This window comes from Oryctolagus cuniculus, chromosome 17 (assembly GCF_051225735.1).
Source record: "Oryctolagus cuniculus isolate XC-2025 breed Fujian yellow rabbit chromosome 17, ASM5122573v1, whole genome shotgun sequence".
Lineage (NCBI taxonomy): Eukaryota > Metazoa > Chordata > Mammalia > Lagomorpha > Leporidae > Oryctolagus > Oryctolagus cuniculus.
Genome location: NC_142883.1, coordinates 26,424,156 through 26,440,498, shown reverse-complemented (window position 1 = coordinate 26,440,498; position 16,343 = coordinate 26,424,156). Strand labels below are relative to the sequence as shown.

General features: G+C 61.6%; 1 protein-coding gene across 19 annotated transcripts in view; it reads right to left on the bottom strand.

Annotated features, from left to right (window-relative positions):
• CACNA1G (calcium voltage-gated channel subunit alpha1 G) overlaps positions 1–16,343 on the bottom strand; it is a 61,414-nt gene that overhangs the window by 29,319 nt on the left and 15,752 nt on the right. For 12 of the 19 annotated variants that reach the window (XM_070060840.2, XM_070060846.2, XM_070060851.2 and 9 more), the window contains exons 9-14: positions 14,734–15,110; positions 3,995–4,146; positions 3,128–3,313; positions 2,908–3,022; positions 2,669–2,824; positions 175–243 (exon numbers count right to left, since the gene is read on the bottom strand). In XM_070060840.2, coding sequence (XP_069916941.2) covers positions 175–243; positions 2,669–2,824; positions 2,908–3,022; positions 3,128–3,313; positions 3,995–4,146; positions 14,734–15,110 — 1,055 coding nt within the window. The remainder of the gene's footprint in view (positions 1–174; positions 244–2,668; positions 2,825–2,907; positions 3,023–3,127; positions 3,314–3,994; positions 4,147–14,733; positions 15,111–16,343) is intronic. The other 7 variants (XM_070060843.2, XM_070060849.2, XM_070060854.2 and 4 more) reach the window with 1 other exon arrangement.

Here is a 16,343-nt window from a genome sequence, read left to right as displayed (position 1 = left end):
TCCCTTCCATGTCCTCCAGGGGAAGGGACTTAAAATTGAAGCAAACCTCACGACACCAAGGACCACCACAGCTACCACAGTTGCACAGCGGCTGAGCGTGACGCGAGCACAGAGACACGGAGGCGGAGGGGGCTCGGGGTGCGGGGGCATGCTGACTCGTGATTGCGTACCTACCCCCTGGGAGTTGACAGGCAGCTGAATACAGCTTAACTGTCCACTCGTATCTTCCCGTTTGCTGATTTCCTACAGGCAGAGGGGGAGGCAGGGGAGGGGCGCTGGTCACAGGTGCTGGGGCCTTCAGACACCCGGCAGCATCAAAGAGGATGAAGAGGAGGAGGGAAGCAAACCCCACAGCGGGGAAGCGAGACACAGGGAGGGGGAAGGGGGGCCAGGACAGCCTTCCAGAACGCAGCCACGGGCCCCCAGGCCAGCATGACCCTGCAGCGTGCAGGCAGGAGCCCACGTTCACGGAGGATGCGCCTGCTTCACCTGCCCAGCTCGCTCTGAGGTTTGCAGAAGTTAGGGAAACTGCCCCAAACCAATGAGACTCCCAAGTCCCCGGCTCAGAGCACAGCTTGCCGCTCCGAGGCTCTGAGGCTCTGGGCTGGGGGAACAGGCAGGCAGGGTGGGACGCAGGCCTGCGTGAACACGAACGTCAGTGTGGCAGGCGACAAGGAGCAGAAGCAGGTCTCCTGATGCCCCATGCTCTCAGCCTAAGTCTCTCCAAGTCGCACGGATGGGAAAGGACAAGCAACACGGGGGTGGTGGCTGGGATGTTGTTCAGTGTCAATCAACGGTCGACCCCACACAGGGCCTGCTGCCTGCTCACTTGATTAAGTGTGTGCATGATAAATACACAGGGTTTCAGGGCCCTGCCCCCTGGCAAGGCCAGTGGGGGAGGGGAGTCACCCTTGAGGCTCCTGCAGGTGAAGCATGCCCAAGGCAACAAACAACAGGCTCCCCTGCTCACATGGGGGCATGGGGCGGGGTGACTAGCTATACAGGAGAGGGCAGGAGCCCCTGGAGGGGTTCAGATCAGAGGCCTCAGGCGACACCTCCCCCACCACCCACATCTGCCACGTGCAGGGCAGCGGAGCCGGCCCAGCCCCTGGCACCGGCACATCAGGGCCGTGACTGCTGTCACACGCCCTGTGGAGGGACCTGACCCTGCAGTCCCTTCTCTATCCCACATCCTTGGGCATCACAGCCCAAGGTCCAGGTGCTGAGACGAGACTCCGCCCACAAAGGCCACAAAGGCTGAGGAGGGTGTGGTCGCCAGGCCCTTGTTGGCCCTCACGCTAGACCCGCAGCAGGGCCAGGGTGACCAGGCCAGAGTGGGCGGCAGGGTTCCCACACTCAAGCCTCTGCTGCTGCCTAGCAACAGCGGCTCAGCTGGTCTCCCTTCAACAAGGTGTTGCTGAAGGGTCAATGACGGGAGGGGCTTCCCCCACCCCACCCCCGCCCAGGGATGTCAGGCGGCTGGCCGGTGCGGGGGGGGAGGTGGGGAGCAGACTTGGAGGTGTTTTCCACTCCCCCCTCCAAACTGAGCTCTCCCAGGGAAACTTAGCCGCCAGGAGCTGCCATTTGGAAGGGAGCTAAGAGTCCACAGAGAGGCTGGCTCTTGCGGAAGAGCGTGGCAGCCCTTAGCTCCTCAGGCCCCAGGGAACCCCCAAATCCATGTCCCAAACCAGGGGCAGGGGTAGATGCCGATGTTGTCCCTCGCCTCCCCTGCAAGCCGCCCAGCAGGGAAGCAGCGCTGGCACGGACAGCTACGGGATGAGAACGGAAGCCGGCAGAGGGGCCAGTGTGGGAAACATGCATCCGTGCCCCAGCAGCCGGCCCGGCCCACGGGGAACAGCCCTCCCTGGCAAGGCTGGGAAAGAGTCGGAAAATAGATTTTTGTTTTTCCACCATGTGCCGGGTATTTATAGAGCGGGCCGCAGCGGGAGTTTCCATCCGGGTCACCTGGAGAGAACTGGACCAAGAGCTGCTCCCGGCCCAACCTGCAGCATTTCTAGGTTGGGTCAAGCGGCCCCATGTGTTTGTGGGCCTGGGGGCTCCAGTGGGGAGAGAGGCAGTGTGGAGGCACAGGAGGGGGTGCGGGCCCTTGAGGCAGAGGCTGTGGTCTGGCACGGCAAGGGCAAGATCAATGTAAATCAATATTAATTGATGACGCTGCCTGTGACGAAGGTGACGGAGCTGGGCTGGAAATAGGACGCTCATCTCTGCCATACCCAAGGCTAATTGGGCTCATTTCTCACCCTGGGCAGCTCAGCCCTGCCCGGGGCCCTGGTGGCCTCTTCATCAGCTCAGCCTGAGCTCAGAAGGCTTGCACGCAAGCCTCCTGTACCCCTCGGCTCCAAAGGGCCCCCTGATCTGTACTCAGGGGTCTGGCTGCACCGGGGGCTTCTCATCTCACCCACCTCACTGGGGGAAAGGTCTCGCTGACTCTGACAGCAAAGCCATCAAGCAGCTAACCTTTGACCCAGAGACCCCACACACCCATCCTGTCTCGCACGTGATGAGGGATGCCGAGGCTGAGACCGGGAGCCGCCCACCCCTGCCTGGACGGAGCAGCACCTCCTGCAGGATCTCCCAGACCACCACAGCCAGTAGAGGAGGGAGGAGGAGGCTGTGGGTGGCTGACATGGGCAGGGCAGGGGGTTACCTCCGCCTGGAAGCCCTCCACCAGAATGGCGACAAGCAGGTTAAAGAGCACGTAGTTGCCGAAGGTCATGAGCGCGATGAAATACAGCGCAGCCCAGGATGACGTGGAGGCCATGCCATTGTAGAGGACTTTGTTCCAGTCCTCCTGGGTCAGGATCTGTGGGGGCCGAGGACAGGAGTCAGGGCCCTGACCAAAGGCACCCGACTGCCCCTGTCCCTGCCCCCCTGTCACCCTTGCACCTGAAAGACTGTGACGATGGCCCAGAGCAAGGAGTCAAAATTCTTCCGGTCTGGCAGCGTGTCCCCATCCCGCTCCGATGCAAACTTGCAGCCGAACAGGTGCATGCCCAAGATGCTGAAGACAAGGAGTGGGAGCCACAGGATCGGGGGGCAGGGAGGGTCAGGGCCCCGGAGCCCTGCTGCCCTGCGTGTCCCCCGCCCCATCCCCGCCAGCCCTCACCTGAAGATGAAGATGAAGAGCATGAGCAGCATGCAGAAGGTGGCCACGTTGTCCATGGTCTTCATGAGCACCACGAGCTGCCGCTGCAGCGCCGGCAGGAAGCGCACCAGCTTCAGCACGCGCATCAGGCGGAAGGTGCGCAGCACCGACAGGCCGCCCCCCTGCTGGCCCACGATCTCCCACACGCTGCGGGGTGGGGGGAGGAGGGGGCAGCCTCAGCTCCTGCACTGGCCCCTCCTCCTGCCCCACCCTCTCAGCACTCAGCACACCTGAGCGCCCCGGCTGCCAGCACTGGAGCCTCCAGGCAGGGCCCCTCAGGGATGGTGTGGATCCAGGGGCAGCCCCGGTTTCCTCCACCCTCCCCTCCCTGCCAGAGACCATGTCCTCGCAGCAGGCAGCCTTCGCCCCAGATCCGGCCAAGGCAAGCTCATCAGGCTAGGGAATATTTGCTTTGTTCTTTTCCAATGAAATCTAAAACCGATTCCAAAAAGCAATAAAGCCATTCTCCTGGCCCCAGGCGGGGGCTGGAGGAGGGACACCCCCCCCCCCCCCCGCCCCAGTCCTCTCTCAAGGTCTTGGAAAGCCTGGAGCCAGTTACCCGGCGTCTGCACCAGTTTCCAAGCGCTTTGGGAGCAGGGCCCTCCTCCTGCCACTGCTCTCCAAGGCTCCTGAGTCCACACCACCCCAGGCTGGTAGAGGTGGGGAGGGGGCTGGAGAGTGCCCTGGTTCTCTACGAGCACGCTGGGGCCGAGGGAGAGGACCGAGCAGAGCACAGGGCGACCCGGTGTACAGACTCTGGGCCAACGTGCTTCGCAGCCCCTCCCCCATTCTGGCACTCAATGCAGAAGGCAGTGGCAGGCGTCGCACCTGATGACAACGATGACGCCATCGAAGATGTTGTAGGGATTCTTAATGTAGCCGAAGGGACCGTACACGAGCAGCTTTAGCAGCATCTCCAGGGCGAAGAGGCTGGTGAAGACGATGTTGCTGATTTCCAGGGCGTTGGTCAGCTCTTCGGGCTGGAGGGCAGGGAGGGCATGAGGTGGCCAGCGGGTCCCTGAGCCCCTCACCCCAGTCTGCCCGAACACAGGGCGGGGCCCGGCAAGAGGAGCAGGACAGCTGCCTTGGGGTGGCAGGGGCTGCTAAATGCTCAGCCTCCGGGGAAGGCCTTCTCCCAAAGTGCACCTGTCCCGAGAAAGGGCCCCACGAACCCCCAGCCCCCAATCCCTCACTGCCAATGGGGCTGACTGTGGGCTACAGGCTCACTGGGGGCCTGGGCCGGAGGTTCTGCCCGATGCCCACCAGGAGCTTGGAGCCCCACCCCATCTTGTCCCGTGCTGTGCCAGCCTGCAGGCCCTAGCCAGCAGCGCCATGTTACTGGCTGACCTGAGATGGCGATCCCGCAGGCTTCACACGACACCCAGTTATGCAGCCACACACCAGCTCACGTGTTCTACGACTACTCTGAGGAGCTGGCAGCCTGCACTTGGACAACTGTTGGCTACACTTGCTTCCTTCCACACACATACACACACACGGACGCATGCACTGACAGTCACGCCTACACTAGCAGGCAGAAGGGAGACCCCAGCAGGAAGGGCTGTCACAGAAAAGGTGGCACCTGGAGCCTCAGCCTGAGACCAGAACACCTGGGTTAAATTCTCCCCATCCTATGACTCCCCATGTGACTTTCACCAAGATTCTCACTCTCATGTCTTCTACGCTCCTACCCAGGGTCTGAGATTGGACCAAAGACACAGTCCCCACCCCACCCTACTCTAGCTCACGCATCACCTGCTTTCAATATGAAGCGCCTCCCGCACGCTTAGCAACGCACCAGGTGGCACCGGAGCTACCGAAACACATCAGCCCCCTCCCTGCATCCCGGATGCTCGGCGTCTGGCTGGAAACAAGTTGTACACACGCAGAACAGCTCAACCACAAGAGGCCTTAGACCCTGCCTTGGTGCCAAAATAAATGGTCCAGGCAGGAAATCCAGGCGTTCAGAGGGAGAAGGTGAGGACGGACACACTGAGAAAGGCGCAGTAGAAGGCAGCATTGGAAATGAACCCCAGAGGGTGGGGGTCTCCCCAGGAGGAGGGCGGCAGGGAGAGGAGACCTTCATTCTGCTTAGGGGAGAAGGGAGAGGCCTGACTGGGAGGAGGGCTAGGGTTGGAAGGAGAGGCGTGGCTGGCTCCCAGCTGATGGGTATCTCGACAAACCAAAAACCCAAAGCCCACTATAGCTGCTCGGGAAGTCTGAGTTAAAGATATCGCCAAATGAGGCCCTCATTCCATCAGACGCCTCCTCCTGTTTACCCAGCTGCCTCTTCTGGCCGGCCGCCGGAGTAGGTTGCCCAAGCATGGAGCCAGGGCCTGGGCATGACCAAATGTACCATGACTGTGTGGCTAGCCTGGGGGGAGGTGGAAGAGCTGGAAGGAAGGGGCTTCAGGTTAGCAGGTGAAGGATGTATGCAGACCTGGTGGTTAAGGCAGGCTGGGGGCACAGCCGGCGTCAGCAGGCACCCAGGGGCACTGCCCACAGGGCGAGTGACTGTGGCATGAGAGCAGTATGGAGCCAACTGCTCCCACAGATCTCAAGCAAATCTGAGCTCCACCGTCTGGGAGTGGGAACAGGAGCAGGAGGGGGCACTGTCACACGACCGAGTCAATGGGGTCATGTAGAGAGAGGACCTGGAGTCCCTCTGAACAAAAGAACATGGCAGGAAATGGGAAAAGGGCCCCGGTCAGTGCAGGGGAAGCTCAGTGTCCAGACCCCTCCTGGCAAAGCAGATTCCCTGCTGTGCACCAGGGCCAGCGTGCCAGGGAGCAGGGGTCAGGGAGCGCCTCCCAGCCGCTCTGCAGCCAGCTCAGTCTTGCCTCCCGGATTGGACAAAGGTGCCGAGCATGGAACTCACAGGTATGAGCTGTATGGACCTGTGGCTCACCGGGCAGCTCACCTCCCCAGTCCTCCAGTGCTCATTGTACAAATGAACCAAAAAGGCCAAGTGAGGGTGGCTGTCACCAGGTTCAGAGTCACAGAGCAGGAAGAGCAGGACGGTGGAGCCCAACCCTGCACCACGCCCCTTCTTTTCCAGGGCCCCAGTATCCCCTCCTGGAGGCCCACAGGAAAAATAAAAAAGCTCCCCTCCCCCAGACACTCAGGCCTGCCCACGTCACCACATCAGAGGCTGGGAGCATTCTGCAAATGCAGCACGGGACCCAGCGACACAGTCTTAGCAATGCGGCGGCCCCGGGGACCGGAGCCGTAATTATGACCGCAGCAGCTGCAGCGGGGCCGAGGCTGAGCCAGCTGCACTGGGCAGGGCACCTTCCTCCCGGGAGAGCAGTGCCTCTCTGCTCGCCGCCAACCCTGGGGGGCTCTGAGAAGCGAGGTGGCTTGCTGGCGGGCTGGAGCCCCCTGGGAGAGGTGCGTGGGCTGCTTGCTGCATCTCCGACTTTGGGACCTTTTCCACAATGCTGCTCCACCACACATCCAGACAAGGCCCACGCAGAATGCACGCAAGCCCATCAGGCGGGCACCAGCCTCCCCTCACCCACCCTCCCAGCCTGACGTGTCCTTCCTCAGGTCTAGACTGGATCCTTCCTGCTGTTCCCAGACGCCAGGCCCAGTGGAGGCTGCTGGGAGCTGAGGCCAAGCGGCTTCAGCATCTCCTGCACTGAGGCTCCAGGCCTCCTCTCCGTGCTGATGGTTCAGCTCCCAACATCCCTGCCCCTCCACGCAGGCTGTCACTCAGCAGCCACTGTGGTCCCAGGTTAGTTGTTCAGCCCCTCCCAGCAGGAAGGAGGCAGGCCTTGTGGCACAGTGGTTAGGCACTCATACTGGAGTGCCTGGGAAGCCTGGACTCCAGTCCCGCCTCCACTTCCAGTCCAGCTTCCTGCTAATGCGCACTCTGGGAAGCAGCAGTTGATGGGTCAAGTGCTTGGACCCCTGCCACTCACACAGGAGACCCAGTTGGAGTTCCCAGCTCCTGCTTCTGGCCTGGCCCAGCCCTAGCTGTGGGAGTGAACTAGAGCACACAGGAGATATTCCTTCTCTCTCTCTCTCCCTCTCTCGCTCTCTCCCTCCCTCTCACTCTGCCTTTGCACCAGCACTCCCCTGAAGCCCAAAGCATCTCTGCCAGCCAACCCTTCCAGGACCCAGGGAACACTAGGAACGACAAGGTGGGATTGAGCCTGAACACCAGAAGCCAGCCAGCTCATACGCTTCCCATCTGTGCCACCTCTGGCAGGTCCCTCAACCTCTCTGATCCCTGGTGGCCTGTGTGACACCACCTCACAAGGAGGCTCTACAGAATAAAGGCACTAGTGACAGGGAGCCCCCACCCCCAGGCCAAGATCAAGCTCAACCAGCCCTGCAGGCACTGACAGTTAAAGCCAGCCTCCCACGGGGCAGGACATTGTGTGTGCAAGGTGCAAGGTGCAGCCACCTACCACGCTGGAGGCAAAACCCAGGAGCATCAGGGGAGCTCAAAGCCGGCTGAGGTCAGGCAGGAGGAGGCAGAAAGAGAACGCCCATGGAGGTCACTCCCGAGGTGTGGAAGAAGGAGTGTGTGGGGCCAGCTGCAGCTCTGAGAACAGAGTGGGCTCCCGGGGGGAGCGGGGGAAGGGGTGGTGGGGATGAGCCTGCAAGGTTGGCAGGGCCCAGGCATTTGGGCTGGATCCAGCCGCTTCCTGACTCATGCTGGACTTGCTTCTTCCCATGATGCTGCCACTGAGGCTTCCGAGGGAAGGAGATGTGCAAAGTGGTGTATTAAGAAGATTAATCTGGCTGCAGCGTGGCAGCATGCGGATGGCTCGGAGGGGAGAGATGGGGACCAATTAGGGGCTACTGCAGCAGTCCAGACAGGAGACCTGAGAGCCAGCTCTGGCAGGGTGTGATGTGCCTTTTGCAGGAAAGGCGTGAGGGGGTGGCCAAGCCAGGCCAGAGCTGAGCGGAGGCTGCTACAGGTCACCCTGGCCTGCCCAGCCCCCTTTGCTCGGCTCCCAGCAGCTCTGCTGACCCTGAAATCTCTGCTCCTCACTCAGATTCCTTAGCTCACACCCGGTCTCTGCTACCACTCGCCCAGCAGAGGGGTGCAGGCAGGCTGCAGGGACAGGGTGAGGGTCACTGGGTCAGGGGACGTGGACCCAGGGGACACCTGGGTAGCAGGAGGGTTCTGGGAAATCCACAGCTTTGCTCCTCCCCACCCAGCTGGGACCCTTGCCTCCCTAAGCACACCCCCCCCCCAGCACCTTCACACCCACTGTGCCCCCTGTTAGGTGTCACGGTGACCCCAGAGCTTCTAATCAGGGGCAATGCCGAGGAGTGGCCTTGGCTGATCACCTCACTCTTCCCTGACTCCCCAGAGCCACCTCGAGTAAACACAAGGCAAGCAGGCACAGGAGGCCACGGTGCTGACTCAGCTTCCGGTTAGCCCACCCAAGGCACTTGTTACTGAGATTTCTGGAGCTGTTGCCCTGCCCCTCACCCACCTGAGCCACCTCTATCCTGGAGCCCAGGGTGGATTTTTAAAAGGACGTCCTCGGGTGCTGGTGCTGTGGTGAAACCGGTTAAGCTACCACCTGCGATGCTGGTATCATATCGGAGTGTGGTTTGGGTTCCAGCTACTTGCTTCCAACCCAGCTCCCTGCTAATGTGCCTGGGAGGCAGCAGATGATGGCAAGTACTTGGGTTCTGCCACCCACATGAGAGACCCGGATGTAGTTCCTGGCTTCTGGCTTCTGCCTGGCCCAGCCCTGGCTGTTGCAGGCATCTGGGGAGTGCGCCAATTGGTGAAAGACCTCATTCCCTTTCTTTCTCTCTCTGTGGCTCTGCCTTTCACATAAACACATAATTAAATACATCTCTTTTTTAAAGGCTGTTCTCACATGGCCATGGCCAGCGGCTGCTGCCCTGTGCAGCCCAGGTGAGCCCCCGGCCCTTCCCTCTGCATGGTGGCTCCTCCAGAATTGCTGAGTATTGCTAGAGAGAGTCGCCGAGGAACCTGTGCTGACGGCCGCTCAGGCCTGCTGGCTGGCCCCAGGGCTGCTTCACTCCGTCTCTGCACTGTCCTCTATTCTCGGCTTCCTGCAGCTCCATCTCTGTCCCCCAGGAGCTGCCTCAAACCTCGCCCACTCCTCAGCCCCATCCCCACCCCCAGCCTGGCCTCAGGCTCCTGCCTCCCTCCCTCCCCCAAAACAGCTCTGCAGCCTGCAGCCTGCTCATCTCTTCTCTAGGAAGGAGCCGACCCCTCCTCCACCTGCACTTGGATCTGATCCCCGCCCCCACGGTCCCTGGGCCCCCTCCTTCCCCTTTCCCAAAGCAGGAACCCTTCCAGGGGACCCAGGCCCACACCCCTCCAGCTCTCCCCAGGGATACCTCCTCCTCCTGGAGGCCTGGGCCATCTCAGAACCTGTGTCCAGTTCCCTGCACCCCATCCAGCAGGCCTGGCTTCCTCCACCCAGTGCCAGGCCCCTCCCCATCGGGCCAACATTCTTCAGAGTTCCTCTAAGCTCACCCCTCACCCTGCTCCCTCCCTCCAGTCCCCCCACTTCCTACTCCCCACTCTGCAGCTGTCACTGGGGTGCAGAGGACACTGCACAAGCTCCCTCAGGCCCCTGGCTCCACGTCCTGAAACCAGTGCAGCCCAATGTCCCATGGACATGCAAACAGCACGTCCCAAACACGCCCTCACCTCCTCTCCCCAGACTGACTTCCAGGCTCCACGGTTTTGGGGTGTCCTGTCTTGGAACCGTGGGGTCATCTAGGATCCATGCTGCCCTTCATCCCTCGGGACAGGAAGGCGCCTGGGTGCTCAGACTCTGCCAGGGGCTGCACGTCCTGCCCAAAGCCTTACTCAGCCCCCTCCCCACCATCTGAACCCCAGAAATCTCCGGCCAGCCCCTCCCCACCCAGCCTGCACCTCCGGGAGCTCAGGCTTCCTTCACACTGCTGGACTGGGCTCACGTCACCCCAACTCTAGCCCTCGAGATGGGGATGGGGAAGCCACCCCACCCTTCAGAGTGTCCCATGTGCCCTGCGTGTTCCTCGGCCAGGCTGCTGGAGTCCCCCTAGATCTCTTTGCTCTGCCCTGACTGTGGATCCCACTCATCCTTCAAGGCCCCTCTCAAAAGCCACCTCCTTCATGAAGCCCTTCCAAATCCCTCGCCTGTGTGTGAGCGTCTCTCCTTTGTCCCCCGAGGCCTCCCTTACGGCATCCTGTGTGATCCTCCAGGAAACACAACAACTTTCCACTACAACCTACATTCCCTGAGTGCTCCTGGAGAGCCAGCCTGACCTTCTGGAATTCTCTAGTGCTTCTAGTGTGCTGTACACAGGGAGCCCGGAGCCAGGGAATGGATGTGAACACGAGTACCCGGACTCTGGAAGAGCCCCCAGACATCCAGGGCCAGGCTGGCTGTGGAAGGAGCACCCCCAAAGCCTCGCCTGGCCCCAGCTCCAGCTCTCAGCCAGGGCTCCTCCACCTGGAGACCCAGGGACACAGGGGAGGGGTCCAGAACCCTTACCCTCAAAGGCCACACCAGGGTGTCTGCATGTGTGCCTTTTCTAGGGACAGGGTTCCTCATTCAGTCTTTGACTCCGTTCAAAAGTTAAGATCCGCCATATCCAGACACCCCCACTTCCGGGTCCCCTGCACCCCGCCCTGCCCCAACCCCAGCTTCCCTCGTCCCTTGTCTTGAGCTGCCAACCTCACTTACTTATAAATAGAAACCTTCTCTGGACGCAAATCTGGCATGACAGGAGGGGCGGGTGTCTCAGCGATGAGCAGAATCATGTCACCCACCCCGTCCTCTCCCGGCCCACAAGACTGTCTCCCCAGGAGGCTCCCGCGGGGCTCCCCACGTGTTATCATCCTTCTAGAAGATGAGGTTAGCACCTGTTCCCCACTCATGAGCCAGGAAAGGGATAACAGGCAGCTCCCGCATCCCCAAGGCCCCATCTTGCACCTCCCCTCCTTCTTGAGTGACAGCCTAGCCCTGGCACAGCCCCTGGTGGGAGACAGATCCCAAGACCACCCCTTTTCTGAGCCCCAGTACCCTGCCGGATATGGGACCAGTATGGCCCCCTGCCCACATCTGTGGAAGTCCGAGGCAGGGACCTGAGAGTCATCCTTGTCACCTCCTTCCCCTAAACATCTAACTGGTATGGAGTCCTACAGAGCCAGTCACCTGCCAGCCAGCCCTCCCAAGCCCTCTCCTTACCAGGGACAAGGATGTGGCAGGGACTGGCTGGACCACTGCTGTGGCCTCCCGGCCTCCTGTATCCACTCTCCCCACTTCTCCCTGACACTGTTTGCTGGTGCACAAACACGGGCCTATCACTGACGCACGTAAAACCTTTGTGGAGAGCCCCTCACCCTGGGGATGACGTCCAGACCCTTTACTATGCTCCTCAGGACCTGCCTCTCCATCTCATCTCCTGCCCCCTGCCCCCAGCCCCAGTGCACTGCCCATTCTGATCTCCTTACACACCTCTCAGCTCTGGCGTCCGGTGCCCCGGCCCTTGCCTCTCCTCTGGCTGTATCCTACTCTTCCTCTGCACTCAGAGTACACCTCGTCCCAACTCCATGTCCACAGCATCACTTGAACTTGGCTTGGAGGGAGCGTTTACACCACAGAAATTGGCAGACACTCCCAACCAGGATTTGTTTTTCTTTGCAGGGCTGGATGTTAACCATTTGTCAGCAGGCTCCTGCTTAGGCCCAACTCCAATGCCCAGGACGTGCATGGAGTGGAAGGAGAGCCAGATGGATGGAGCACTCAGAGGCACTGGGCTCCACATACTGCCCCCTAGTGGTTGGGGCACACAACCGTGCTGACCTGCCTCAGATCGGACCACACTGCTGGCCCCATTTTCTTGCTCTTTCCTCAGTGCTCTGTGCCCTGGCCCCCTCACCAGCCCTTTTGGATAGACCAATCCTGCTGATCCTCCACCAGCTGGTGGTTAAGGCGGCGGGGAAAGTAGGGGAGAGGGGACAGCAGGGGGCCAGCCTTGGGGAAGGTCAGGGGCCACAGATGGATGTCCCCTCTTTCAAAGGGTTGCTGGAGAGGAGCAGAAGGGATGGCACCATCCCAGGAGAGGCTAAGAGAGGGGACCTCCCTCCCCGTAGTGCTCCCCAGTATGATGGGCAGCAGGATCAATGGACACCATCGCCTGGTTAAGGGCACTGCAGGGAAGGCAGGAGCCCGGGCAGAGCCTTGTCAGCATCTGCCGACACGCGTCACCTCTCTCCTGCAGTCGGTTCCATCCTGAGGCCCTGTCCCCCCTCCCTGCCCTGGCTCTGTCCTCATTTGCCTCCGGGTCTCAGTCTCTGCCTCCCTGTGTCTCTGACTCCTTCCCCTGTGTCTCCAGCCCTCTCCTCCAATCTCAGTATCCCTGTCGCCCACTCCGGGTCTCCATGGCCCCTTCTCTCTGTCTGTCTCTTCCCTCCTCGCTCAGTCTCCTCGGCTGCGTTTCCACCTCTGTCTCCCTCCACATCTCCATCTCCCTCCTGCATCTCTGTCTCCTTCTTCTCCCCCTCTGTGCTCAGCACCCCGCATCTCCTCGCTCCCTTCCCCTCCAGCCTGCTCAGGCGCGGGGGCCCAGATGGCGGGACGTTCACGCCGCAGTGCCTGCGAGCACAGGGCTTCTCCCCCGCCTCCAGCCCTGAGCTTACCTGCCCAGTACGACTCCCACACTCACACCTATGGGGCCCATACTCATTGCTGGAGCAGACTCTGCCACCACGGGGCTAGGGCTACACCTCCCTGCCTCTGAGGGCTTGTAGGGGAGCCATGGGCCCCTTAGGGGCTGGGGCGAGGAGAGGCCGCAGGCACCCCTCAAGGAAAGCCCTCGCTTCCTCTCCAAAGGGGCGGCTTCATCTGCCCCGGGTCTATGTGACTCAGCTACTTCCCAGGACAGTCACAGCTCCACCAGCAGCAGCATCTGGCGGGGCAGGGACAGCTGGGTGCACCCCCCAGGGCGAGAGGAGGGTGCTGAGCCCCTGGGGGAGGGACACCTGCCTGTGGCCAGAACTGAAGGGAGGGCAAAGGTTCAGACTCAGGGGGTGAAAGACATGGGAGGTTGGGGCTGCTGCGCTCTGGGTCACGGGAGCAGAAACTGCTGCTCCCCTCCCCCACCAGCCTGGCAGAGCACTGCACCTCTCCCTGGGAGGCTGGCAGAGCCGCCTGTGCACACACACCCATGCCCCACGCGGCCCAGACACAACACGCCCACCGCAGTGCCATGGGCGCCCACCTGCTGGCACGGCAGCCGCGTCCCACCCCTTCCATGTCGCCTCCATAGGGAAGGGGCAGGGCACAGCCACCAGGGCAGAGGCTGTTGAGGCAAGAGCCAGGGGAGCCAACAGGATATGGCGATGATGGAGCAGGGCTGCCCCTGGTAGGGCAAGGCAGCCCCGGATAAGAGCTGAGTGTTTGCAGCAAGGTGGGTGTGGCAGTCAGGGGGCCGGGGTCAGGGGCTTCCGACTTTTCTGACCTGAACATCTCACTGCTCCAGATCCAAATTGGACCCATGCTCCCCAGCCTAGACCCAGAGCCCGTCTCCCCAGCCCCATATCCCCCACCCCAGCCATGGTGAGCCTACCTGCTCAGACGCCCCCCTTCAATCGCGTGCTGTGCCCGTGCAGGCAGCCCCCTCCCCACACACCTTCCACCTCCCCCTGCAACTTGGCGTATGGGTTCCAAATCAGGAAAGCTCAGGTTCTGCCAGCCCGGTGCCCTCCTCACTGCCCCAGCAAGGTGAGACCACCCGAGAGGGGAGAGCAAGGGAGAAGGGCACAGCGGGCCCCGTGTGCTCAGCACCTGCCCGCTGACTCCCGTCTTTCTGAGACCCAGGCCACACTAGGGCACAGGGACGATTTCTGGAAGGAAGCCGGCGGGGGGTGGTGGTGGGCAAGCTTGGTTGTGAGGCCCCGGGGGGCCTGCTCTGACCCTCCACGTGGTGCAGCCCAGTGTGTGCACGGGGGTGCCAGCAGAGTTCCCCCTTCTGCCTCCACGCAGCCCTGGGAGGGAGAGCAGCCTCCTCCCCTCTCAGCCCAGATGCTCCCTCTTCCACATGACAGCCCTTCAAATATTTGAAGACAGCTCGCCAGTCCCCGCTGAGCCTCCTCTTCTCCTGACCAAACAGCCTGGTTCTTAGGATGATCCCTCCACTGCGGTGGTTTCAAGTCCCCTCACCGTGCTGGGCGCTCTCATCCACCAGGAGCCGCCCTGGTTCCCAGCAGGGCTCCCAGACCGGAGGCCCTGGACCAGATTGCCTCCCTCCCTGACCCACGGGCCTTCACTCCACGCCAGGTGCAGCCACCAGCCCTCCACTCCTCACTCTGGCCTCCTACCAGTCACACCGCGACTGAGTCAGGTCCATGCAGCCCCCCACTCCCCGCCCCACCCTGCGGCCCCTGCTCCAAAGACCCAGTCTGCCCCCAGGGACACACCTCGCCCCAGAAGCTGATGCTCATCACATCCTTCCAAGCCCACGTCCTCCAAGAAGCCTTCCCAGGTAGGACGTGCCCTGCCCCCGCCCTGGGCCACCTCCACACCCAGAAACGGCTGGCAGGAGGCCTGTCCTTGCCCACTGCCTACCTGCTCGTGGTATTCGATGCCCATGCTGAGCGTATTGACCAGGATGGCGATCATGATTCCCCGGCCGAAGTACTTGCTGTCCACGATCTTCCGGAAGGTGTCACAGATCAGCCTCCAGAAAGCCAGCACGGGGCTGGGCTCTGCGTCGCAGCCCTGGCTCCGTCGCCGCCGGCCGTGGGGGTCACGGAGGTCACTCTGCTGGACGTCCTGCGTGAACTCATAAACGGCCTCACTGTCCGAGTCGGGCATCTCACGGTCGGCGAGCTCCACCTCCCCTGAGCCTGCCCGGGCACAGTAGGGGCAGCTGTCGGGGCCACAGGCTCCCCGGTCTGCCTTCAGGCAAGGGCTGGAGATCTTGCAAGAGCTTTGGCAGGTGCCTGGGACGGGAAAAGAGAGGAGAGAGCTGCAGGGCTCTGACCTGGGCTCACCCCGCCCTCGGAGTGTGCCCAGAGTGAGCTAGGTTGTTCCAGCGGGCAGGGGTGCTAGGCACTGAGTGGGCGGGGTGCTAATGCCCCACAGTACCCAAATGTCAACAGCACCCCACAGATGGCCAGTGCTGAGCGTCCTAGGGGTCAGGCAGACAGGGTCATGTCTGTCCTCTGAGGCCCTGGACAACTCCTATGTCCAAGAAGCCCAGACCATCTGTGTTACCCAGGGAAGCCAGGCCTGCATCCAAGCTGCTCTGAGTAGCATTTTCCAAGGGATCCTTAGGACACACCCACATACATACACATAACATGTACACACACGTACACAGAAACATTAGTACCACGCAAAGCCCACATGCCAGACCCACATGCACACACCCTAGGAAACACGGCACCTCCACGTGCACGTGTACCTACACAACCAGACACGTGCACGCACACACACAGGACCTAAGCTAAGGCATCAATGTGTGCCTACACCTAGTTGACCCGGATTATGGGCGATGAGAGGACCCTCAGACACGGCCCAGGTAAAGCCTGGACCTGGAGGCACCTGGCTCCCAGCTCAGCCCCTAGCAGGCACTCACGCCACTTCCCCTCCTGGCAGCCTCTGTACACACGGGGTGGGGGTAGGGGAACGGGCCACAGTGACAGGCCCAGGCCCAGGCAACAGAAGCAGGCGTGCTCGTGACGTCCTCTAGCAAGGCGGTGAAGAGCTGCGTAAGAACCCTTCAGTCTGCATCCCGTGATAACACCTTCCTGTCCCAGCCCACGGAACATCCCCACGAATATCCACTGCTCCCACGTGCCGATCCTGCCTGAAACGCAGGCTGACACTGCAGTGAACCTGTCTGCTGGGTGGGGTCGGTCACCTGTGTCTCACTCCCCCTCCCCTCCCACTCATCGGCCCAGCATTTCTAAGACTTGCTGTGCAGGGGTCCCAAGTCTCTCTCCAGGGAAGGAAGAATGAGACGTGGGTTTATAAGAGTCCCATTACTGTGGGGTCAGGATGCTGGGCACAGCCACACACCATGTCCCCTGTGAGCCACGCCCCCAAGGAGAACAGAGTATGGGCCTCAGAGTCCAACAGACCTGAGTCCACCCCTCACCACCAGCACAACCTTGAGCAAGTCATGCAGCTTCTCCAAGGCTCCCTTCCCACATCCCCACAAGAAGGACCCT